Raw genomic sequence first — 26,111 nt, 5'->3', positions numbered from 1 at the left:
CCCAACCCTAACCCCTATCAAGCCCCTAACACACACCCACACTCTCAAAGCAACCTGTACTTTTAAAGATAACTTGTCTAGTCAATTAAAAGACACTAACACCAATCATTTAGCAACTTATGACAGGTGGAAAGTTCACAAGTACCCATACTTACATGGTCTCTCTGTCTTGACTTTATATTCTTTATGATCACCTTTAAATCAAAACCAATATTGCACAGACACTAGTCCTTTGAAGATCAAGGGCTTATTTGGAAATACCTCCTGTAATAGGGCTATCCTATGGAAATACATAGGGGTTTCAGTCAGGGTTCTTCACTTTTGTGGAATTTTAAGGAATGCTGGGATATGCACAATAGGGAAGTTATATTTGGATTGGACGGTTATCACGGATGGTTTTCATTGGCTGACTACATGAGAAATGAATCATGGGAGTATAACAATTCCTAGACCCGCGAGTGTAACCTGTATGTCCAAAAAGGATTATTCAGAAGGTTTCTTATATGTTTCATGTTAAAAAGAAAACATTTAATGAAAGTTAATGTATGACATGTAAGATTTGTAGACCATTGATCTAAAAATAGGAAATGAAATGTCAAGTACTATTAAAATGCTGATTGTACCAGATTATAGTCATCACATGGTTGTTGGGGTCATTACAGTGTAATTTTGAATGTGTAGTATATTTATGGTTGATACATAATTGGAAAATGATTTAACCAAAGGAATTAATACATGTGAACAAACACCCCTTCATACAAAAATTTCTGTGCATTAAATTATGAAGGGGTTAATTTACAGTTATTTACACATTATGCCTTTATTTCTCCTCCACTACTTTTCAGAAGGAGATATTGTACTTTTTATTCACTATGTATTTGATGGCCTGCATTTATAGTTTTTAGTATGGCTCTTTGGCAGACTGAGAAATATATCAGATTATTAATTACGGCACATCGCTTACACTGTTGATTAACCCTAAAAAAAGTTGTGTATATTTGGATCTGTTCCTTGGTTTGGCTACATTATTCTCTGATGAAGATCAAAGAAGATCAAAGGCTTCTTTGACGATGTTTATTTGAACTTCTCAATTCTGTTGAGAATGCTGGGAGGTGGCTTACAGGGAAGTAAACCCCTCATTGGCTTGGTTTACGGTTACACCCGTCCCCACTCTGGACGGGTGTAACATCCAATTACTTCGAAACGAATCCTACAACCTAACTCTACGCCTTTATCCTGAACTTAACCCTAACCCTAACCCCTTTTACTACTAGACTGGACCTATAATTCTGACAATTTTCGTTTCTAAACCCTTATCCTTCCAGTCCAGGGGCTGGTACCAAAAAATGTAGCATACCTGCAAGTCACACTTAATTCAAAATCTCTACAACCCTCACAAAAAACGTTGTTCAAGAATAATCTGTCCTGAGGTTGTTTTTATCTCATATCCCTCTAACCTTAATTACATGGAGATTTTTTTCAGTACCACATTATTGTTGTATATGAAGTGCAACCAAAAGTGTATAATACAAACCACTCACTCCAAAAAGGAATCACAGGAATACCAGCTAAAACTCTGGCAGTAAGAAGTGTTCTTAAGTTTTATTGAAACACTTGATCTTTCACAACTACACAGAAAAAAGCTGGAATCTCAGACAGACAAAATGAATAAAACCAAGAAGAAACCGTTGAGGAATCAGACAGGTGGAACTTCTGTCTGACCGAAGACTCTTCACCTGAAAAACAAACGGACTGGTTGTGTATGGAAGCATTCAGATTCTATTGATTCTACTGTTGAAAAAAAAGTTGTGAACACACTCACGTGCTCTTTCAGCCAGCCATGATGTGCTTGACAAAAGCTGAAAGATACATACACACTTTCCATCAGTCATCCTTTCAAAGGTCTGTTTTTTTTGTGTTTATTGCATTTTTATTTAATGTTTTACCTTCATAGTTAATACATCCATTCATATCTTCTTGTCCTGCCAGTACCTGCTCCACTTCTCCCTCTGTCATCCTCTCTCCTGATAACACAAATCATTCACAACATGTAGTCACACCTTTTGAGCATGCTCAGGGTGGATTTAGGCTGTTGTGCAGACAAAAAATGTTGAAATAAAAAATGATATATTAGGATTGGGTCTGGATTAGAAAACAATGGACATACAATGACATTTACTTTAAAAAATGAACATAATGTGTTCAACTGCTTCAGTTCAAAGCATACATTCAGAAAATTCAGGTCCATAAGAATTAGAAAACACAACTTAAGTCTTCAATGTGTTTTATCACTTTCATTTACAATCATGTGCATGTATCTTTTCGAATTTCATTTGTTCGTATTTATTGTCCCTTCACTGACTGTATACACACACACATACACATACACCCAAAAATACATACATACAGGTACACATATAAATATGTTCATACACAGATACATTTAAACACACACATACATACACAAACACACACACACATGCACACATAAATAATATACTTATGAACAAAAATAAAAGTGATCATCATACCCAGAGTGACCAGAAAATGTCTCAGCTCTGCACCCATCACAGTCCCATTTCCTTCTTTATCAAAGACTCTGAGGCCTTCTACAAAATCCTCATATGTCCCCTGTTAAAACACACACACACACACACACACACACACACACACACACATACACACGGTGAGTAATCAATGATTTTATCAGTAAATGACACTAATTATCCTCTGACCTGTACAGGTGAAAACTTTTATCTCACTTTGTCTTTGGACTGAGACACATGTTGTAGCATCGGCAGGAAGGTCTCAAAATCCAACAGTTTACTGTCCATTTCTGTCCATTTCCATCAAGAAAAGAGGAAAGAAATAGAAAAAGGGATAATAACACATACTTTCATACTCAAACTGTTAAAAGCTCACGAATACAATAATAGGGTTTCATAAGTAGGACTTGATTTATGTCAGAGTCACTCTGACTCTTACGTTCCTTCTGCTGCAAAGATATAGAATCGGAAAATATTATTGAGATCTAATATATTATTACTTAACTTAGATAACAAAAACCACTTTTCTTTGCAAATGTACCCTCAGGCTTGGGTCTTCCCAGCACTCGGAGGACTTCAGCGTTGCTTGGATTTTGTCCCAGAGCTCTCATCACATCTCCACACTGAGACAACGAGATCTTCATCTGATTCTCTGGAGTTCTATCAAACAGCTGGAAGGCTTCTTTGAACTCTACACACACAAAAATGTTTACACTATGCTACAACAGCTGGGACTAGTACCCCATTTATACCTGCCATTAAGATGCATTTCATATCTGGATACATTATCAGGACAATGAAAAACACCAGGTGTAAATGCACACCGAATGCATTGGTATGGGAATATTATTGGATCAGGCAGACCATATTTGGAGGTGGTCCAACTTGGATTGTGATTGGATCGCAGCAGGTCTAAATGCAATCCCTACGGTATGTCCACATGGTCAAAAAAAAAATTTGCCAAGCAAATTGCAAGGTCACCTTACTCTGTCTCTTCTTGGGCTCAGAAATGGAAAAAGGACCACAGCCCATACAGCAGCACCAACTCCCGTCACCTGGGACTCATCATGTTGGTTGAGAAGTCATTGCTTAGCTAACTAATTTTCAAAGAACCTGATAATCATGGCATTAAAACATTTTAATGGCACATGAAAATGCAGAGACCTGTTTATTACATGTCATTACAGATCACATTAATAGCAGGTGGGGATAGGGCCCACACACACAAGAGTTTACAGTGGGATTTGTGATAATGTCAGTGTATAAACAGCTGGTAGTTCTGATTAAACTCCTAATTATGTGTGCTCCTGTGTGTGTATGTGTGTGTGTGTTTGCTTTACCTTCAATCTGATCGGCACTGAACTCAATCTGAAAAAAATAACAGAAAATACTGATCTGCAATCAGCTCAACCTGATGATTGAGGTCTTTACATAAAAAGCATCAATGCTTCTTCTGCAACATCAAATATTTTAAAGAAACACATTTTCGAAATTATTTCTTCTGTACCCTGACCGGATGTTGACATATCTGTTAGTACATTCATGTACTTTATTTCTTCCAGATCCTTCTAATTCACTGCAGTATTTTTGTTTGGTTTTGCTTTGTATTGCACATTTCTGAATATGAATCGTACACATATTTATGTGATAGTTACAGTCAGTCCTTACTAAGAGGTAAAGAAGGAGTTAACCCTTACAATATTGTTCAATCATTCATTTCCCGCTGACTTAGGCAATTCATATAAACAACATATAATAAGCTTTATTCTGTTTACTCTGATGACTCTGTTCCTTTTGAATCACCTCCTGCAGCTGCTCCCTTTCCTCCTGCAGCTTTCACTGTGGCTTCAGAAGGTCTGTGTTGATTACACGTTTTTCAGACTCAGACTGTTGGTGTCAATATGATCATCACAATGCCAAAATAAAATGCCTGACAAATTAAAATAAATGGTCAAACCTGAAGTGAGTGCCTGCTCTGAAATAACTTTTGTTTATTTAACATTAAATGTAAAAAAGCGTAAATCTTTCTTAATTTATTTTTTCTGATAAAATGGTTTTAGTCTTTAAAACAAACAGACAGTTACAGACATACAGTTGGACAGACAGAGATACAGGCAGGCAGAGAGGACAGTCAGTCAGTCAAACAATCAGACAGACAGTGAGACCTTGATGTTGTGTGCGTCAAAGTCCGGTTCCTTAGTAGCTTCTGGTTCTTGAGAAAGTTTCACTACTTCCTTCGTTTGTTCTTGTTTCTTGGGGGCCATGATAAAATAGACAGAAAGAAAATAAGTAGAGAGGAATCCGATAATAGTGAAAGAAGACTGAGAGGAAAATGAGGAGTTTCCTCTGAGACAGTTTAAATAGTTTCCATCAGTCCATCAGCTCCATTTATGGTCAGAGAATTAACTAATGAATGAATCCTCTCAGGATTTCTCCTGCAGAGAGACAAACTGCAAATAGATCTGAAGCAAATTCTACAATACTCTACTGAACACTCGTCTACTGACACCACCTTAAATAGAAAACATGTACTGTTCTGTACTGGACCTATGTAGAACACACATCTACTGAGACCACCTTAAATAGAAAACATGTACTGTTCTGTACTGGACCTATGTAGAACACACATCTACTCAGACCACCTTAAATAGAAAACATGTACTGTTCTGTACTGGACCTATGTAGAACACACATCTACTGAGACCACCTTAAATAGAAAACATATCCTGTTCTGTACTGGACCAACACAGAACACATATCTACTGAGACCACCTTTTATAGATAATAACTACTGTTCTCTTTTCTTTCTTTACTTGTATAGAAAAGTTCATCCAGGTGAAAAACCATTGCTTTTATTGTCACTTCATGTGTCTCACTGTTTGACTTTCAATTTACTGAATCTAAAGAAAAAAAATAATCTCACTGTAAAACCACAGACTACTGAGCACCTTTTTCAAAAATAATAACTGCAAACAGATGACTATTTCCTGAATCAGATGTCAGGGGAAAAGAATTCTGATAGAGGCAACAGAAACACAACAGGCAACAGGAGTTTTACAGGAAATGTATCAAGTGACAAGTAACAGGTACATGTCAGAATATTGTGAGGTGTTACCCTTTTTAAAGTGCCTTCAAATAATGTATGTTATGATTTGGCGCTTTAAAAATAAATTGAATTGAATAAGGGACAGGTAACAGGTATCAGGTATTTGGATATCAGTAAAGGATAAGCTGGAGCACTTTGGAAAAAGGACTGGAGTAAGTGGGTAGCTTTAAATGCTGAGTGGCTGATCATGGAATTAGGAGCAGGTGTGTTACCAGGGCAGACTCGGGTGATGTAGAAAGGCGAGACTGAGACTGTGTATGTTCACCTGGTGGACAGGTAACAACAGAATTTACACTGAGAAAATCATGAATTAAAAATAACTGTAATTAATTATTTTCAAAATACTTACAAAGTCCTACTAAAATTTTAAAATAAGATTCTTCGGCAGAGTAACATTTCCTAACTCTGTCTTTCATTCATCTTTTACATGTATCGTACTTCTCCTCATCCACCAGTGGGGGACAGCATTTTACAGTGACTGACCTGCAGACTCAGTTTGTCCTGATGTTCCTTAAAGCTGAACTTTGGTTTGTTGCTGTTGACTCATTAACTGGTCTGTGGAAGATGTGGAGGCTGTGCACCGACTGAAACACATGTAAATGCAACAGTGTTTTCCCAGTGATCTGTTACAGGGTTAAATCCATGATGTTTCTGATGGTAACTGAGATCAAACTCTGAAGACACTCAGTACAGTTCACAACTGTTCCGACCTACCATGAGAAGGCACTCTCAGATAACGGGGCTCCCAGTTCAATACCGCTCATTTTAACTGGGTAGTGGGAATGTAGTGTGTTCAGTCTGAAAGGTTCAAATTTACTCAGTGATGTGCGGACTGCAGTCGTGTTTAAGCGCGCTGTTGATTGACACTTTTGTCCTATTATGCACTGCACAAAGCAAAGAGAGGAGCTCACATCTGGAGAAATTGCAACAAACTGTGGATGAATGTGGAATATTAAACAGAACCCCTGAACAGAACTTCAAGTTTTACTTGTTCAAAAGTCAGAGTTTGGCGGACGTCTGTTAGTTAAGTCATGTCACTTCTTGTATATTAACAACGGAAACTGTTTCAGTGCCTGGTATTTACTGTAGAATAGACTGTCCAGTATCAACACCCTCCATCTGCTAGAGGTGTTCCAAGGTGTTCTGGTCTGGTGGGACATATGATCCATTTCTCTGTTGATCCACTTCAGACCTTTGACTTCTTCACCTCACTCCTCAGAATACAAAGCCTGTTACTGAGGTAACTGAAAGTGGTCCACTCTGATTGGCTAGAGGATTGGTACGTAAACTCAGCACTCCCATTGTCCTTTACAATCATTTATCGCACATCGTGTCAGGTGTTATCACCTCAATAAACTCTTTAGATTTTTTATTAATTAATGTAATAAATTAATTATTTGATTTTAATGTAAGTGGTTTTAAATTTGTTTCAATGTTTAGATAATTTCTATAATTAAAAATTGAATTAAAAAAGGACTGGTGGGAACTAATGAACATGTGACTTCACGTGTGTATTTGTGTGTGTGTGTGTGTGTGTGTGTGTGTGTGTGTGTGTGTGTGTGTGTGTGTGTGTGTGCGTGTGCGTGTGCGTGTGCGTGTGCGTGTGTTTGTGTTTGTGTGTGTGTGTGTGTGTGTGCGTGTGCGTGTGCGTGTGCGTGTGTGTGTGTGTGTGTGTGTGAGTGTGATGACACACTACCTGACCTCTCAGGTTTCAGTCAGAGAGGCGAAGCAAGGCGAGGCCAGAAGACACCAGACAGTTAGAGTGAGAGACAGACAGGCTGAAAGAGAGAGAGACAGACACCCAGTCAGAAAGAAAGAGTGAGTGAGCGACAGACAGGTTGTCAGACAGACAGACAGCCACGCTGCTGAGACTCTGATGTTTACTGGAATTATTTTGGAATAAACAACAGAAGCAGGTAAGTCTGAGCCAACACCTGTTTATTTGTTTTTTCTGCTCCCACATGATTATTTAACTGTTTAAATCTGTAATGAAGCCTGTGTTTACGTGGAGGATTTGGAAGATTAGAGAAACAATTCACAGTTTGTTCTGTTGGATGTGTTTTGTTTTGGTTCATGACGCTGCATTCACAACAATGTGAAGTGCTTTTTTTTTAATATATATGAATAAACTCAATTTATACCCTCAAAACAATCTAAATTTCACCACGACTTTTCATCACGAGTTCAGATACAGGTCTAAACTAAATCCAGGTCTAAATCTATAAGAACCAGAATTTGTTAAGAAATGTGATGTTTGATTATTATTAACAGTATTTGACAAACTAAAAAAATAAATTAATTGTCATAAACAAATCCTTTATAACAGAATAGTGTTTACATATGAATCTGAACTGAGCGTGAATGCATCATTCATGTCACCTTTAGACTTTACTGTGTTGTACCTGAATGCACCGTGTGTGTGTGTGTGTGTGTCTATGTGTGTGTGTGTGTGTGTGTGTGTGTGTGTGTGTGTGTGTGTGTGTGTGTGTGTGTGTGTGTGTGTTTGTGTTTGTGGGTGTGTGTGTGTGTGTGTGGGGTGCACCTGCTGTGCTGCTGTTACAGTGATCCTCTCTGTTTTAACTCTGTGCGTCATGAGGTCATCAGACTCATTTAAACTCATTAAAACACTGGGAGGAAAATGGACTTACACCTAAAACTCTCTCTCTCTCTGACACACTTACAGTCACACACACACACAGACACATACATACACAGTAAGCTCTCTGTTGGGAATCAAAACATCAACCATACAATCACAGGTGCCAGAATACAGCATCAATAACCAACTTACAGTCCCAACTGAAGGTCAAATGTCAACTCGTCCCTCATGATGATGCTGGTGGTGGTGATGATGATGATGATGATGATGATGATGATGATGATGGTTGTGAATCAGTTAAAGTTGAAATTAGATTTTAATTTCTGGTTTCTGTTTATTTTGAAGGAAGTTGAAGGTTTGTAGAAGCTGAGAGCCAAAGAGATGGGAATCAGTTTTAATTTGTTTTCAGTTTATACATTTATTCAAGCTTAATTCACAGTATATATTTTCCAGCTGTGACAGTGAGGCTGGTATTGTTATCACCTTGGGAGTCTGTGTGTGTGTGTGTGTGTGTGTGTGTGTGTGTGTGTGTGTGTGTGTGTGTGTGTGTGTGTGTGTGTGTGTGTGTGTGTGTGTGTGTGTGTGTGTGTGTCATCATGGCAAAATGTGGTCCTGGGGATACCTACTATAGCGGGAACTACCAGAGAGGCGTTTTTGAGTAATTTTGCATGTGTTTATATGCCTGTCTGTCTGTGAACAGATTTTGTCAGATCGCAACCATGCAACATACGCTCACAAAACTATTCAGGTGTGTAGTTGAGATCAAAATGAAGGCAGAGTTTGAAGATGGGTGGAGTCCGAGCAAGGGCGCCGGAAGTAGGGGGGTTGAAAATAAGGAATGGGGCCATTGCCACCCTCCCCACACACACTTTGTGCCACTGTATCCCAGTTTCAATCATTCCTGTCCACTGTCAGACATTAGGTAAAATTACAGACCATCTTGGAATGGGATCACTTGGTTAGGCATATTGAATAAATCTGGCACAGTTCACCACACTTTGCTCATGTTGTATGTTCAATTGCAGCATACACACCAATTTGCCATCACAGCTGGTATGACCCCATCGTGTGATGGATTCTACTCATTTTAACCGTTGTCATATTATTTCATATTTCAACACAAACTGTTCGTCACTTTACGGTTTAGCTCAGGGTTTATTAAACTGCAGGTAACCATGGTGGCATGTTAAACTAAACTAACACTGGGTCAAAGTGTCCATAGACAGTTTACAAGACAGATTGTCAGTGATCCATCAGTCAGTGACAAAGAGACAATGACAGACTCAGGTTTTTCGCCTACACATGTAATGTCTATAAGCAGCCGTGTGAGGCAGCTGGTAACAAGCAGAAGACCAGTATGCATTACTGGGAAACAGTGAGGATGTCTAACTGGTCAGACTGCAGCAGCAGCCCTCTGTCAGTCATTACTACTTTATCTAAAGCTACATGTGCCATAGTTGTTGATAGTTTTAAATAGCAGCTCTTTAGTTTCTGCCATTTGTCTGATAGGTTTGTTTGGTTTTTTCAGCCTAATGATAGCATCCTTAAATTGCATCGACACCTCTTTGGACCGCATAATGAGATTTTCCCATGAACAGCTACCAAATGCAAACTCAATACTTGGAATCAACTGCAGGCATTTATCTGTCTGAAAATGAGGGACTATGTATAAAAATGAATGTAATTCCTAAACGGTTAATGAGATATTTTTGTATAACCCCTTGCATTAAAGCTGCAAGTTTACACTTCAATTACATCTTGATGGCTTTGTTTCAAAACGTGGTGGTGTAGAGAGGCAAATTACGAAACTTTTTCCCCTGTCCACATACTTATGTACCTAACTGTAAGTCAGCAGACTCAGTATTTCTAGGCCAGCTGACTGGTGAACAAGCTGATCAGGGATCAGATATTAACAACTGCTGCCACCAACAACTGGTGCAGTCTAAATTAGCTCAGTGCGGCCGTGGCCAGGCCAAACACTAACTGAGCAGGGTGACACTGAAAGGTTAACAGTCTGCCAGGGCAAATAGCATTTAGCTAGTCAGATTAGCACTGCTAGCTTGAACTCAGGATAGCATGTATGCTATAAAACAAGGTAGCAGATCCTGACCTAGGAAAGCTGTAATATTGATGGATTATCACACATATCTGGTTACTGAAGATATCTGTGCAGCAGCAGTGTTGACAGAGGCCTCACACAGGAACCAACCGCTATCTAGCCTAAATATTTGTGCCATGAGCTTCTAACATCTGGCCAGATGTATTAAGCTAATCAGCAAAGAGCTCTTCATTGATACTATACAAACAGTGTCAATATGAAATATCGTACCTACAGAGTGTGTCATCAGATTTACTGTGGATCATGTTGCTGAAGCATCAATTCATCAAATGGACACATTACCCAAAATTCAGCCTGAAAGTTTTAGGATCTGTGGAAACCTGGGATATGCAGACAGTTTAAATAATGTTCTGGAAGTTTGAACAACATTTGGTAAAAGAAGATGAGTTTGTAAAAGATGATTTCGTTTCCAGAAGAAAAATCATTCAGACTGAAAATCTCTTTTCATATGGTTGGACACAAGGCCTGTAACACCCAGCTTTTCAAACAAGACAAGTTTTTTACTTTGATAATAAAATGTGTAGTAAAAACAAGATTGAATGAAGCTGTAGGGTATCTCTCTCAGTCACACAGACACACACAAACACACACATACAGACACACACACACACACACACACACACACACACACACACACACACACACACACACACAAACCATCACAACCAACACAACCCTTACCCTAACCTAATCCTGGCTCTAACCTGAACCCTAAAACCAAATTTTAACCCTCAAACAGCCCTTTGAAAATGTCCTCCCTCCGTAAGGTCTTTAACTCCAACTGGTCCTCACAAAGATAGAAGTACAAGTACACTCACAAACACACACACACACATGCACATACACACACGCACTCACACAAACACACAGTAACACACATGTGATTGCTGCACATTTGGAGGTTTTAGAGTTACAAGTTACTTGGCATCTGAATCGCAATGTGATCCTCACAAACTACACACTCAGCGAACACCCACCCACACACACACAATCACACAGTTATATACACACTCATTGGTACATCAGAGTGCGGATGTGTTTCAGGTCTGGCAGCAGTTCTGTACTGTAGCTGGTTCGAGTCCACAGAGATTTGAGCGAGAAAGTGGAGAAATGTCTTAAGTTGACTTACAGTGAGTTTCTGTCTGAGTACGACTCAATCAGAGACACAGCAAAATTTAACACCAACAGTACATCTGTCAAGACAAATTTATCAGAATGAACTCAAACCACACTAACCAATTCACACACATCAGTCACCAGTTCCCACACATAAGTCACCAGTTAACATACATCAGTCTCCAGTTCAAACAAATGGGTCTCCATTCAGTCACCAGTTACCACACATCAGTCACCAGTTCACACATGAAACCTGTGAAAATGTAACTCAGGTTTATTGTCATTACTATCTGTACAGTGTATGACCTTCTATCCTTAGACCCTCGATTCAAATAAAGAAAAACTACCCAAAAGAACTTAAAAGGGGAAAACAGAGAAGAAAGCTCAAGAAGAGCAACAGAGTTGGGATCCTTCTTCCAGGTTGGACAGAGAGGAAGTAGATGTGTGTAAAGGACATAGCAACATAGTAAAATGACAGTATGGAAAATCAGGGGAGAATGGTAACATGCAGTAAGTCAGAAGTTATCAAAGAATAAGCCACTAACTGAAAGTTAGTGCTTAAGGATGAGTTTTAAGGTTGGATTTAAATGTGAGCAGAGTCTGAAAAGGTTATGCAACTTGCTGCCTTATTTTAACTGGGGACAGACAGGAGCCCTGGATTCTGAGAACGACAAGCACAGGATAGACTATAAGGTTTAAAGAGACCTGTAAAGTATGAAAGGGCCTATGCATTTCAGATTTTGTATGCCAGTAGAAGCACCTTTAAGTCTGATCTGACATGGATAGGGAACCAAACAACAGAAGCTAAAATTGGTATAATGTGGTCAAATTTAATGTGGTCACATTTTCTGGATACAGTTAAAATTCTAACTGCAGCATTCTGAACCATTTGAAGAATTTTAGTACAAGCATGTGGCAGGCCTGAAAAGAAAATTTTACAATAATCTAGTCTGGATGACACCAAAGGGTGAATTAGGGTCAATCCATCTGCCATGGACAAAAAGGACCAAATATTAGCTATGGTACATAGGTAAAATTAAATGCAGTCTTGGTGATAGTCTTTAATGTGCTGATCAAAAGAAAGGATAGGATCAAACTTAATACCAAGATTTCTTGGCTGTCAGACTTTGAGAAATCACGAAGTTGTCAAGAGTTACGGTTACTTGATCAAACTGGTGTCTAGGTCAGCCCAGGCCAGTGACCAACCTCTCAGTTTTATCCGAATTTAGGAGCAGGATGTTTTGTGACATCCAACTTTTCATAGCGGCAAAGGAAGCCTCTAATTTGATAATTTGAGAAGGGTCATCAGCTTTTAGAGGCAAATATAGCAGTGTATCATTAGCTTAACAATGGAAATTAACTCCATGACTGCGTATAATGTGGCCAAGAGGTGACATATAAAGAGACAAAAACAGAAGAACAAGAACAGAGCCCTGGGGTAATCCATATTTCACATCAGAATATAGTATTGATATAATATTATTATAGAAAACAATGTGTTCTGTTAGATAAGTAAGTAAGTAAGACTTCAACCACGGGAGAGCCAAGCCAGATACGCCAAATTGGTTTTCCAATCAGTCTAGGAGTATGCAGTGAGCTATGATATCAAAAGCTGCACTGAGATCCAGTAAGAGAAGCACTGAGGTGGAATCTGAATCCATAGTAAGCAGAAGATCATTTACCACTTTGGTAATTGTTGTTTCAGTGGAGTGACAGGCCCTGAAAGCAGGCTGAAAAGGTTCATAAAGATTATTGTTAGATATGTGGCCTGAAAGCTGCTAGGACAAAACTCTTTCTGAACTTTTGAAAAGAATGAAAGGTAGTGATCTGACATAATAGATGTGATAGGGGACGCAGTCAGATCAGAAACCATTATCCCGCAAGATAGAATCAGGTCAATGGTGGTACCACTGCGGCGAGCATGTTCATGTACAAACTGGGTGAAACCAAAAGTATCATAAGTGCCAGAAAGGCTTTAGTTAAAGGATCAGAGGCCTTGTTTAGGTGAATACTGAAGTAACCTTTAATTAGACTCTCATCCAAATGAGCAATAAGGTCTGAGATAAATTCTGCAAATTCTTCTAAAAATTGGAAGAAGAGCCAACACCGCAAGAAGGTAACTCAACTGCTACATAATTTTTTAATACCAATGAAAATGAATACACATATGTAATTAATAAGCTAGGATTTAGCAGCATAAAAACCTGAGCAGCCAGCAACACAACACTCCCTGTAAGATACAAAAGCCATAAATGCCAATAATTCATGCTCATCAAAAATTGAATGCTGAACAGCAACAGGACATCAGTGAAGCTGAACCCAGAAATCCAGCCACAGCTAGCTGAATGACATCGCCAAACACAACCTAAACTGAGCCAAAACATGCCATGTCACTACCAGTGAGTGACAGTACAAGCAGCACAGCAGCAGATACTTAGTTTTGACACCTTCTTTTCTGTAGCATCTGGACCAATGACCATTTGACAAACAGCAGACGTCATCCACCACATACAGTTTCAGATCAGCTGCAGCAACAAACAGCGTTAACATGAGCATGATCAGCAGAGTAACAGTGACAGTGTCAGGTTATAACACCTGGATGACTATGATTGGATGTTACTGGCCACACAGCTGTGGAGGAGCCAATCATTGTGAAGCATACTGCAAACAGCCAATACCAACACAACTTCAGAGCTCTGTCTGAACTAACACAACTTTAAGTTTAGTTTAAATATTTCACACATAACAGATTGATAACACAAGCTGACGTTCTGCAGTAAACGTACAAACTGTTTGACTTGTTCCTCAGTTTTTTAATGAATTGATTCTTTGAAACATGTCAACATAAGGATGTGATTAATGTATTTTATCTCCTGCAGAATATTGTGATCTGAACATAATGAATATTAGTATTTAAACTTTTTATAGTCAATATATCCTGAAATCATCTCAAGTGTGACTGCAGTGCCCCCTGTCTGTAGGAGGACTCTCTCAGCTGTAGTCTGTCATTCACTTCCTGCAGGACACTGCTACACACATACACACACACACACACACACACACATCGTTTTATTTTAGCGTGTTGAGCTGACAGAGAGAGAGGAAATGCCGGGCGTCTCTGACAGTGTCCAACAACATTCTGCGGTCTACAGTTACACACATACACATACACACACACACACGCATGTCTGTGTGTGTGTGTGTTGCTGCATTAAAAGCAGCAGGACTTTTCTCTATCAGTGTGACACAACATCACACTCTGCAGGAACAACAACACTGATAAAACCTGTGTGTGTGTGTGTGTGTGTGTGTGTGTGTGTGTGTGTGTGTGTGTGTGTGTGTGTGTGTGTGTGTGTGTGTGAAGGCATTGACAGGAAAGACAGACAGCTTCATGGGTCACCTGTCTGTCTCCCTGAGAGAAAGACATAAGTGTAGTTCTATAAAAGGAGCACTTCAACATTTTATAAACCCACTGTTCTATGTAAGACCGTCAGTTTCATTTTAGGTTTAGGCCTAGCTAGCAAAGACACAGAGTAGGGGAAAACTGTTATCTCATTGAGAAACAGCTGATAAAGTTATTGATGTTAAACATGACATACTGCTTTTGGCAGAAATTTTGTAGATGATATTCTTAGTATTCGTGTGTATACAGGGGAATCCAGAAGTCTGAGACCACTTTCCCATTCAAGTGAATGGGACACTGGTACCCCCTGTGTATATACACAGGGGGTACCAAAGTAATACTGCACTGTGCACTAAAAGTAAAGGGATAGTTTTTATTTCTCAGTGAACTTCAACCAAAGTGCAGTAAAGAGGAACACCCTACATCAGATCTGTATTTTCTGAGACCTCACTTTACCTTTAAAACAGCACTACTTTAAGTTTTATAGGTAGGCAACAGTAACCAGGGGCAGGGCATTAACAACGGTCATATTACATTTCTCTTAATGCATTTAATTTGCTATTCTCTGGTGTATTTTAACGCATGTTATTTTAAGTTGCTCAATTTATAGATTTGAATTTTTCTGTGGCACCATCTTGTGGTGAAAAACAAGATTAATGTGACCGACGTTAATGCAGTTTGTCTCATTGAGTCTCTGTGTGGCGCCTGTTATCACAAAGACAAGAGGCTGAACGACATGTTACTGACGGATACACACATACTGTAACACACACACACTATAACACGCACGCGCGCGCACACACACACACACACACACACACACGTACAAAGTAACACACAAACACCTTCAGTTTAAAGCAGTGAACGAACCAACAGCAGCCGAACACAGTAAGACTGTTTTCTAACATTATTAATGTTTCCGTAGTCACGTTTGATCAGTTTTGTTTTCATATGTGTTGTTTATGTGTTTATGTGTGTTGTATGTAATGGTTTCTCTTGTATATATGTTCAGAAATATTAATATTCATATGTGTGGGTGCAGATAGATGAATGGTGTTTTACCCTCAGAGACATATGTTTTCAGATGTTTAATTTAAACTGTTGACTATTTTAATAAGTGTTAATTGATATTAGTGAGTGTTAATGCTTTGTGTCTGTCAGGACGTTGAAAGCTCAACATTTGAGTGATAGAAGCTCAGAAATATCTCTCTGACTGTTTGCTCTGAGTAATGAGAACATTGACTTTACTATAGTCACTCTAGATTAGTCATTTCAGGTTGTGTAAGGATGTTCTAATGATTTGAATTAAGAAAGTAATTCACATAATCTTAGTATACTTTAGCATTTGGCGTCTTTATGTACAGAAGGAGAAGTTAATGTGACTTTTTTTATTTACAACATCCACATTTAATAGTTTTGACTGATTTTTAAAAGATTTTCATCTCAGGTTTGTTATTAGAAAAACGGCAGACTTCACTTTTTAGAGACCAGCTCTGATAATGTTTTATTTTTGGGTTTAGTGTTTAAACATGTCAGTTTAAATAATGTGTTTCAAACTGAACCTGCTGAATACACGAGAGCAAGGGGAACTTATTGACAACCTGACAGTTGTCTTAATGTCTACAGAGTCTCAGTGTTAGACTGACGGACACTATAGATTTTATTGTGAGCTGAGGATGAAGCCATAAATGTATAATAATTGAATGTAAGAGATCCCTGTCTCTGTCCTTACATTGATGAGTGATTGATCATGACAGAGGTAAGGTTAGTAAGGATAGTCTTGGGTTACAAACTAATGGCATTTTAATCTTCTTTAATCTTGGCAGGAGGAGACAGAGAGAAACTCAGAGAGAAACGTTGGAGAAACTCAGGTTTTCTTCTTGCTGAAGAAAACCTGCTAATAAGCAGATTAGATTCCCAGAGTAAGTTACCACAGTAACTGGATCAGAGTTAAAGTCACCTCAGTTTCTGGAGCGCAAATATCCGGTTTCCCTCATCTCAGGGACAAAAAAGTCAGAGTTCTCACTAAACCCACTTTCTGAAACAGGGCCCTGGAGTATGTGCATTAGGATTGGACTGTTGTGATGTCATTATACGGTCTTAACCATCATTATTTGCTCCTTTTCTCACTTACCTCCATGTCACCTACTCTACCTGGGCCCGCCCTGTCAGCATTCTTGTGCTGTCTTTCTCCAGTCTCTCTCTTTACTCTTAATGCACCAGAGTGAACATGAAAGAATTATTATCAGTAAACAAGTGGTGTTTCTTTCCATGATGTTCAGGAACTGATCATTAATCATTTCTGATCTGAATCGCAATGATAATTATATCAGCAAAAATTGACTCATCTCTTATAATACTATATACTTCCATCATCTGACTGGTACTCATTTTCTCATCGTTCTCAACTTACATTTCTTCTTTTCTGAGGCTTCCCGAAAACACTGCCACCCTTCCGCTTGTTCATGGTGACAATCACTTTGAATGAAAGCTGACTGTAATAAAACTGCTTGCACTTTAATCCAACAAACACTAATAATGCTATTTACCATAAGCAAGTAAAACTATACAGTATACTATACAATTGTGCATTAAATGAAAGCTACTAAAATCTACAAAAATTACACATGCAGCGCAACATTGTGTGACGATAACAATTCCATAAAACTTTACGAAAACCGTCCCTATCGACAGTGATGCAGTCTACATAACACTCATATTACCTTCTTGTTTTCCACTTTCTAATACATTTTAAACTCAAGAAACAGAGAAACAGTACAACGTTTATTATCGATTCAACCTACCCACACCAATTTGGCAACGGCTTTGGGTGCGGTACAGCAACAGCCCTTGGACAAACCACACACAGAGTAGCATTACAACGTAATAGTAATCATTGACAGACTGACACATTGAATTGGTCAAGTTTGGTTATGATTATGATAACATTAGCTAATGATTATTTCAGATGGTGGTGCATGGTGGAATGTCGTAACATAGCATTTTTTTAATTTATATTTTATAAATCAATATATGGTTTGGTTGGGACATTTTGAGCATGTTTTAATATTGGGGGACGTGCCCCCCACCAAAATATATATTGTAATTATGACCTTACATGACAGAACAGTTGGTGGCTAACACGTTTCCCGCTTACCTCTGATGACAGACGTCTTCTTCGTGTGTAACATCAGATTCGGCCAGTCAACTCTGTGATGACTCATCAACTGACAGGAAGTAAATCTGGACTGAAATTTGTTTCCGTGAAAAATTTGTTCTCTCACACACCTGTGCCAGGTGAGCCAGGACTGATGAGGCCCCAGTTTATGTTTATCCACATCCATTATCTGTGGCATTTGCTGAGGATGGTCTCCAGATTATGTGGTGGATGTAAATGTTTGTGGCTATTGACGATAATAATACATTTCATTTATAGAGCTTTTAAGATAAAACACGTTACTAATAGATACTAAATAGTAAAAACAATAACAATTAAAGTACATTAGGTATCAGGGGACATTAAATCAAATCTTAAAATCAGTATAAAAGTCAGTATGCAGTAACATGTTGAACATAGACACATCGATCACTGAGGTGTTTGCTGACAGATCCAGAGGGAAGGGGCAGTTTTGGTGATGAGATTAGGGTGGTGTTCGAAGGAGATGTTAGTTTTACAAAATGACTGATGTAGTGAATGTATTGGGAGGAGACAGGGAGCAGTCATTGATGGTGAGGCAGAAGCTGGTGTAGTTGTAGTGAGGGGTTTAGTCTTAGTGACGATTATATCAGATTCATCATAGCTCAGTATAAGACAGTTTGCTTACCTCCCTGATATGATTTGGTTGGGGCAGTTGGTCAGGGTGGAGTGAGTCACTGTGATGATGGATTTAGTGGAGATATCATCTGTGTGGTAGTGGATATGGAATCCACTTGACGTGGCCTATGTTTGTGGTCACAGTAGCTGCCAACTTTTGTGCCTCCTGCCTCAGCTTCTGGTGCGATTCCACTCTTTGGGGTCTTTATCGATGCACCACGTTAACTTCAGCTGTTAGAGGCAGCTATTGCATCTGTTGTCACAATACAGCTGCAACTGTCGAGAAGCAACGTAAGTGACACAGTTTGTGGTTACTGCCGAGATGCCACTTCATCTGTCATTTGTGGTCCCTACTGTGTTCCATGACTAGATGCCGCAATCTGTGGCACGGGCTGTAGCCACTAGCTAGTGGCCATGGTAATTACCACCAGTTTTGGCTGCACTTTAGCTTGGTAGCTGCCACAGTTTGTGGCAGCTCCCAAGGCTATTGGCAGGATACCAAGGTAAATGCTGTTTTTTGTGGTACTAACTATGGTCCCTGTCTTTGATTTAGTAATACTGTCTTTGCCAGCTGCTGGTGAAATGTTAGTGATATGCTACTGAGATGTTGATGAGATGTTAGTGAGATGTTGGTTGCTAACACTTTTTCAGGTACCAGCTACTACAGCTGCTTGACTAGTTTGACAGTTTGGGAGGATGACACTGAAAAAGTTGATCACAGTCAATGATTGTTACATGTTTTATGGTACTTCTGATGCCATGTTAACATGCTGGTTCCCGCTGCTGATGTTCACCACCAGTAGCAGTTTGAAGGTGATAAATATTAGCAGCAGACTGCAGCTGTACCTCGTTCCACAACCGAGAGAGCACATGGGAGAAGAGTTTGGATTGAGATTGTCTGCCTCAAAGTGATGTCCTTCATTTGCAGATCCTGTTGAAGGAGATGGCTCATAAATCTGAATTATTCTGTAGCATTAGTGATTTGAAGCTACAATTTTTCACAAGTGGTCACAGTACTTTCGCTATGGTTTTTTTTTTTTAAACTCCTCACACAGCTCTCTTTACCAACATGCAGTTCAGCTGTACACAGTTAATCTCAAACTAATGGGACGAAACTGATCATAAAAATTTTAGGATCAACTCTTGTAACTGGACACTAACAACATCTATCTGTCAACAAGAAAACTCTCAGTTTGAACACAACATCTTAAAACACACTAACAACAGGCATTATGTTTAATAGAGGAACGATATGAGGCACTCAGTTTTATGTTCCATACAAACACTGAAAAGAAAAATGAAAAGTTTAGTTCACACTGATGCTGACGTACTGATAAAGTGAACTCAGTGTAGAGAAATGTGTTAAACTTTATTGATCCTTATTGATCTGAACAACACATTTTGACTCTGCAATGCCTCATTAACATTTATTAACTTCTTATATATCAGGACTTTTATCATTCATGTTTTTAATTCTTACACTGAATGGGTTTGTGCGTGCGTGTGTGTGTGTGTGTGTGTGTGTGTGTGTGTGTGCGAACCTGTGTTGCTTTTTTTAGCTGCTTGTAGCCTAATATTTGTGGGAATCAGCAGAGTCACTGAACTGATAAACAGAGAGACAGTTAGACAGGCGGACAGAGAGGTTATCACAATCATATCTGAAGTAATTTACTAAACAATGAAAATAAAGTTTTATTTCATTCATTAAATTTAACAGTGTCTCTACTTGTATCTGTGAACTGCCCTTCATACACTGTAAAATCCCTTGTGTTAAATCTACTCTTATGTGATCTATAAAAGTATTCAAATCAGTCAATCATCAGCCCCGTAAGTCACAGCAATCAATTCGTTAAAATGTTAAACTGATCAATCTATGAACTCTTCAGATTCAGATTTTATAAACACTGACTGATTATCTGCAAACTTCCCAGCATGCACTGTGTTTCTGTTAAAGTTCTCCAGAGTTTCTTTTTCTGATTGAAAGGTACATGATATTAAAACATTGTTTTAGTCTGATTATCAGTGTGACCACTCACCTTTCACCGACTCACTGAGATCACAAACATATTCATCAGCTGATGACTCAGGTGGCATTCCGGTAAACTTTTCTTCTGCCAGAAAAACTTTATGAAATAATTCAAACTCAGAACCATCACACAACAGAGGAACAGCTTTTCTCAAAGTCACCTCCACCTCCTCAAACTCTCTTCATCTCTACATTCTTATCTTCCTCGACTTACCGTCTGCCTTCATCAGCATCACCCACACCATTCTTCTCTCCCACCTTAAATCCTCCCTCACCATCACCTGTACTGCCCTCTGGCCAAAGTCATATCTCACAAAGAGGTTATCAACATCAACAACAGCACCTCCTCCACCTCCTCCTCCATCCTGCGCTAGTCCCCAGGGTTTGGTGCTTGGTCCTCCCCTGTTCATCTTATACTTGCACCCCTTTAGAAACATCATCTGCTGTCATGGTTTCCATTTCCTCTGGTACACAGAGGATATCTCCCCTAAATCCATTATCAGCGTGACTCACTCTCCCTTTACCAACTGCCCCAACCAAATCAAAGCATGGAGGGAAGCAAACTGTCTCAAACTGGCCTGTAATGAATCTGATATAATCATCACTGAGCCTAAAACCCTCACCCAAACTACACCGACTTCTGCCTCAACATCAATAACTGCTCCCTGCCTCCTCCCCACACATTCGCAACGTCAGAGTAATTTTAAAGAGTAACGTCTCCTTCATACATCACCCTAATCTCATCAACAAAACTGCCCCCTCTCGGTGGATCTCTGTCACCAAACAACTCTGTGACCATTGTGTCCATGTTCAACATGTTACTGCAAACTCACCGTCAAACTGACTTGACAGTTTGATTTAATGTCCCCTGATACCTTATGTACTTTTATTGTTATAGTTTATTATCTATTAAAGAAAGTGTCTCATCTTCAAAGCTCAATAAATAAAATAGAGGAGATAAGGAAAGGAGTCATGGAGAGGAAACAAGGAGAGGAGAGGAGAGGAGGTCAGCGGTTGATCAGAGGAAGGTGAGGAGGGTCTGAAAGGAAATCATGTAGGAACACAGAGAGGAATTAAGAGTGTGTGTGTATGTGTGTGTGTGTGTGTGTGCGTGTGTGTGTGTGTAGGAATGAGCTGGGTCATCGTACTCTCTGTAACTTTACACTGGAGGGTCAAACTGAAGACTTGCAACAGCTGCTGCTGCCATGGCAACGCAAGGGTGCGGTCAACCCTGGCAACATTGAAGACACCAGAGACAAGAGTGTGTGTGTGTGTGTATTTGTTAAAGTGTGTGCATGTGCATGTGTTAAAGTGCACTTTTTCTTATATCCGGGGACTTTAACCCGATTGTGCAGTAACCCATCATGGACTTGTGTCACCGTGGGGACAAAACTTCAGGTCCCCACAAGTATAGACTGCAGTTTGAGGGTTTATTCTTGGTTTTAGTGTTAAGGTTAAGGTTAGGGTTAGGCATTTATTTGTGACGGTTAAGGTTAGGTTAGGGGCTAGGGTATGCATTATGTCTATGAGCGTCCCCACGGGAATAGTGGAAAAAGTCTGTGTGTTTGTGTGTGTGTGTGTGTGTGTGTGTGTGTGTGTGTGTGTGTGTGTGTGTGTGTGTGTGTGTGTGTGTGTGTGTGTGTTACTTATGTATTTGTCCAACAACACAGTGATAACCTCTTTGGTTCACAGAGACATAGTTTAGTAATGAATCAGCTTTAGGCCAAGTTTTCAAACTCATATCCTCTTCTAGTCTGTTACATGAAGAAACGTCCAGACAGCTGCATATAGACTTCACATTTCATCAACAGTTGTAACACAGAGGTTTATATTTAACATCCACAACAGTGATGCTGAGGTTTAAAAAGAACTGCAAAAGTGCAGCCTATTGACTATCAGCTATATAGGGACCAAGACAATATAGGGTGGGTCCCAAACATGAACTAATCAGATACAAACAGCTTTCTTAGATGAAAGGGTGTTGATATAATTTTTTTTTTAAATGTTTAATTTCAGATGAGAACATGCAGGTTATAGAGAAATCATTATGATCAATCAATTTAATTACCTATACTTATGCATGATAAAGATTAAACCAAAAATAAGAGTTTGAACATTAAAAAAGAACCAGTCCAGACAAAAACTCAACTATAAGATTCTGACTGTTAACAGACCAACAGATTTAGAACATGTGGTGTTTAATCTAACATGAAAATGGGAATTTGTCATTCGAACAATAAGACATAGTAAATAATTAACTGCAGACTTCACTTCACTGAAAAGGGTTTTTGCAGTTAAAGCTGATTTTTTAAGAGATCTTCGAAATGCTTTATTTTCAAAGCTGGCTTCTGATTATCAGTGAAAAGATTTTGTATTTCCATTAGAGAGAACCTCAATAAACGTTCACAAACATCAGTGTGGTCTGCACACACTCGCTGCTGATATCTGATGTTTAACACTGATCAAAGTGTAAAACACTGGAAACACTGTGGAGCTCAATGTAGAACAAATGGAATAGTTCAGTGAACATCCAGTGTGTTAGTGAGTCGGTTTAATTCTGAGTATTGAGAGGAACAAATGAGCTTTCTTCTGTTGGGGGATCTGATAAGTGGTAGTTACAAATATTTGGGGGTATCGTGTATCCATGGCAACGTCACAAGTCAAGACAGATGGGTATTGTTATTAACAACAGCTTCTTCCCTGACTCCTCCAAACACATAAAGTTGTTTTTCATTTCCCAAACAACTTCGTTTCTCTGATGAACACAAAGGTGTTAGTTTCATGGAGATTTAGTGTTATACTGAGGGAGGCTAATGTTACACATGAACCATGTGCATGAAGCGATATTTCTCAAGTTCATTGATCTTTTTATGGCCGTCCCTCACTCAAGCTACTTTACTGGTCAGATTCCAATTCATTCATATGTGTGTGTGTGTGTGTGTATGGTTGTGTGTTGACCAAAAGAATGTTGGCAAAGAAATAGAGTCTTTCAGTCAGAGATGAACAGAAAACAGACAAAAGTTCCATTTATCAAACAACAAAGTATTTCTTTGTTTCATTTCTTTTTTTTTTCACAGCTCTGTCTTACTTTCTCTGTGTGTGTGTGTGTGTGTGTGTGTGTGTGTGTGTGTGTGTGTGTGTGTGTGTGTGTGTGTGTGTGTGTGTGTGTGTGTGTGTGTGTGTGTGTGTGTGTGTGTGTGTGTGTATGTGTTAACTATCCAGATGACCATGAACATGACTTTGGCAGGGTTATAAATAAGGAAATGTGTAGATGAAAAACAGAACAGCAGAAACATAGACTCAGGACGACAGAAACACAACTTAGTAACAGACAGACAGACAAACAGGTAACAGGGAAATAAAACGGCAGCAAGGACAAGTGAGACAGGTGGGAACATTCAGAGGACACAGTTAGCTGCAGCCATGATGAGCAGAAAAATGTCATTTTTTGAGTTTTGGAAGCACAACAAGGAGAGAGGAACTCTTCTGAAGAGAACCAAACAGCTAAGACTTCATCCCTCACAGCTGTAAGTCTGATTAGAATCGGAACAAACCTTTAATAACACAAACAATATTTAAACTACAAACTTTAACTGCTTTAATATAAACATGTTAAATACTGACAGCTGCACAGTTTGACTCCTCAGAGCTTTAATCAAGATTAATAATTACATGTGAATCACAGCAGTGATCAATAACATCATTCTAATGATCAGGTGTAGCAGACAGTTGCAGGTGCTGCAGACAGGAGCAGTAGGGTGAGGACAGAGGAGAGGGAGTTCACAACAAGGAGCTCAGTTGTATGTTGTTCCTGACAACAGTTTTATTTATTAGGATCTGTGTTAATATTGTGTACGTAAACTGGAGTTTATTTGTAACAGACGTGAGGTTTTTTTCATCAGAAGAGTTAAATTTGTTCTTTCTTGTGCTGTATCACAACATCCACAACAGTGATGCTGAGGTTTAAAAAGAACTGCAAAAGTGCAGCCTATTGACTATCAGCTATATAGGGACCAAGACAATATAGGGTGGGTCCCAAACATGAACTAATCAGATACAAACAGCTTTCTTAGATGAAAGGGTGTTGATATAATTTTTTTTTTAAATGTTTAATTTCAGATGAGAACATGCAGGTTATAGAGAAATCATTATGATCAATCAATTTAATTACCTATACTTATGCATGATAAAGATTAAACCAAAAATAAGAGTTTGAACATTAAAAAAGAACCAGTCCAGACAAAAACTCAACTATAAGATTCTGACTGTTAACAGACCAACAGATTTAGAACATGTGGTGTTTAATCTAACATGAAAATGGGAATTTGTCATTCGAACAATAAGACATAGTAAATAATTAACTGCAGACTTCACTTCACTGAAAAGGGTTTTTGCAGTTAAAGCTGATTTATTAATAGATAAACTAAATACTTTATTTTAAAAGCTTGCTTATGATTATCAGTGAAAAGATTTTGTATTTCCATTAGAGAGAACCTCAATAAACGTTCACAAACATCAGTGTGGTCTGCACACACTCGCTGCTGATATCTGATGTTTAACACTGATCAAAGTGTAAAACACTGGAAACACTGTGGAGCTCAATGTAGAACAAATGGAATAGTTCAGTGAACATCCAGTGTGTTAGTGAGTCGGTTTAATTCTGAGTATTGAGAGGAACAAATGAGCTTTCTTCTGTTGGGGGATCTGATAAGTGGTAGTTACAAATATTTGGGGGTATCGTGTATCCATGGCAACGTCACAAGTCAAGACAGATGGGTATTGTTATTAACAACAGCTTCTTCCCTGACTCCTCCAAACACATAAAGTTGTTTTTCATTTCCCAAACAACTTCGTTTCTCTGATGAACACAAAGGTGTTAGTTTCATGGAGATTTAGTGTTATACTGAGGGAGGCTAATGTTACACATGAACCATGTGCATGAAGCGATATTTCTCAAGTTCATTGATCTTTTTATGGCCGTCCCTCACTCAAGCTACTTTACTGGTCAGATTCCAATTCATTCATATGTGTGTGTGTGTGTGTGTATGGGTGTGTGTGTGACCCAAAAGAATGTTGGCAAAGAAATAGAGTCTTTCAGTCAGAGATGAACAGAAAACAGACAAAGTTCCATTTATCAAACAACAAATTATTTCTTTTTTTTTTTTTTTTTTTTTTTTTCTTTCTCTCTCTTTCTGTGTGTGTGTGTGTGTGTGTGTGTGTGTGTGTGTGTGTGTGTGTGTGTGTGTGTGTGTGTGTGTGTGTGTGTGTGTGTGTGTGTGTGTGTGTGTGTGTGTATGTGTTAACTATCCAGATGACCATGAACATGACTTTGGCAGGGTTATAAATAAGGAAATGTGTAGATGAAAAACAGAACAGCAGAAA

The 26,111-nt window shown here is 38.9% G+C and overlaps 1 protein-coding gene across 1 annotated transcript; it reads right to left on the bottom strand.

Moving 5' to 3' along the window:
• Positions 1-1,619: 1,619 nt before the first annotated feature.
• Positions 1,620-4,810, bottom strand: myl4 (myosin, light chain 4, alkali; atrial, embryonic). The gene is made up of 8 exons (XM_040124156.1): positions 4,712-4,810; positions 3,887-3,914; positions 3,088-3,237; positions 2,763-2,836; positions 2,532-2,631; positions 1,947-2,024; positions 1,823-1,859; positions 1,620-1,736 (listed from the first exon to the last, which is right to left on the bottom strand). Exons 1-7 carry the CDS (start codon positions 4,808-4,810, stop codon positions 1,831-1,833), a joined length of 558 nt encoding a protein of 185 aa, XP_039980090.1. The 3' UTR covers positions 1,620-1,736; positions 1,823-1,830.
• Between the last annotated feature and the right edge of the window lie 21,301 nt (positions 4,811-26,111).

This window comes from Xiphias gladius, chromosome 3 (assembly GCF_016859285.1).
Source record: "Xiphias gladius isolate SHS-SW01 ecotype Sanya breed wild chromosome 3, ASM1685928v1, whole genome shotgun sequence".
NCBI classification, from domain to species: domain Eukaryota; kingdom Metazoa; phylum Chordata; class Actinopteri; order Istiophoriformes; family Xiphiidae; genus Xiphias; species Xiphias gladius.
Note: the sequence above shows the minus strand (reverse complement) of the source record. Positions and strands in the feature narration are given on the sequence as shown.

Excerpts from the sequence above, each read along its gene's own strand:
- myl4 (XM_040124156.1), bottom strand. The coding sequence starts at position 4,810 with ATGGCCCCCAAGAAACAAGAACAAACGAAGGAAGTAGTGAAACTTTCT. Across the intron at positions 2,632-2,762 it reads TGTCTCAGTCCAAAGACAAA|GGGACATATGAGGATTTTGT; the intron begins GTGAGATAAAAG and ends GTGTTTTAACAG. Across the intron at positions 1,860-1,946 it reads TGGATGTATTAACTATGAAG|CTTTTGTCAAGCACATCATG; the intron begins GTAAAACATTAA and ends TGTATCTTTCAG.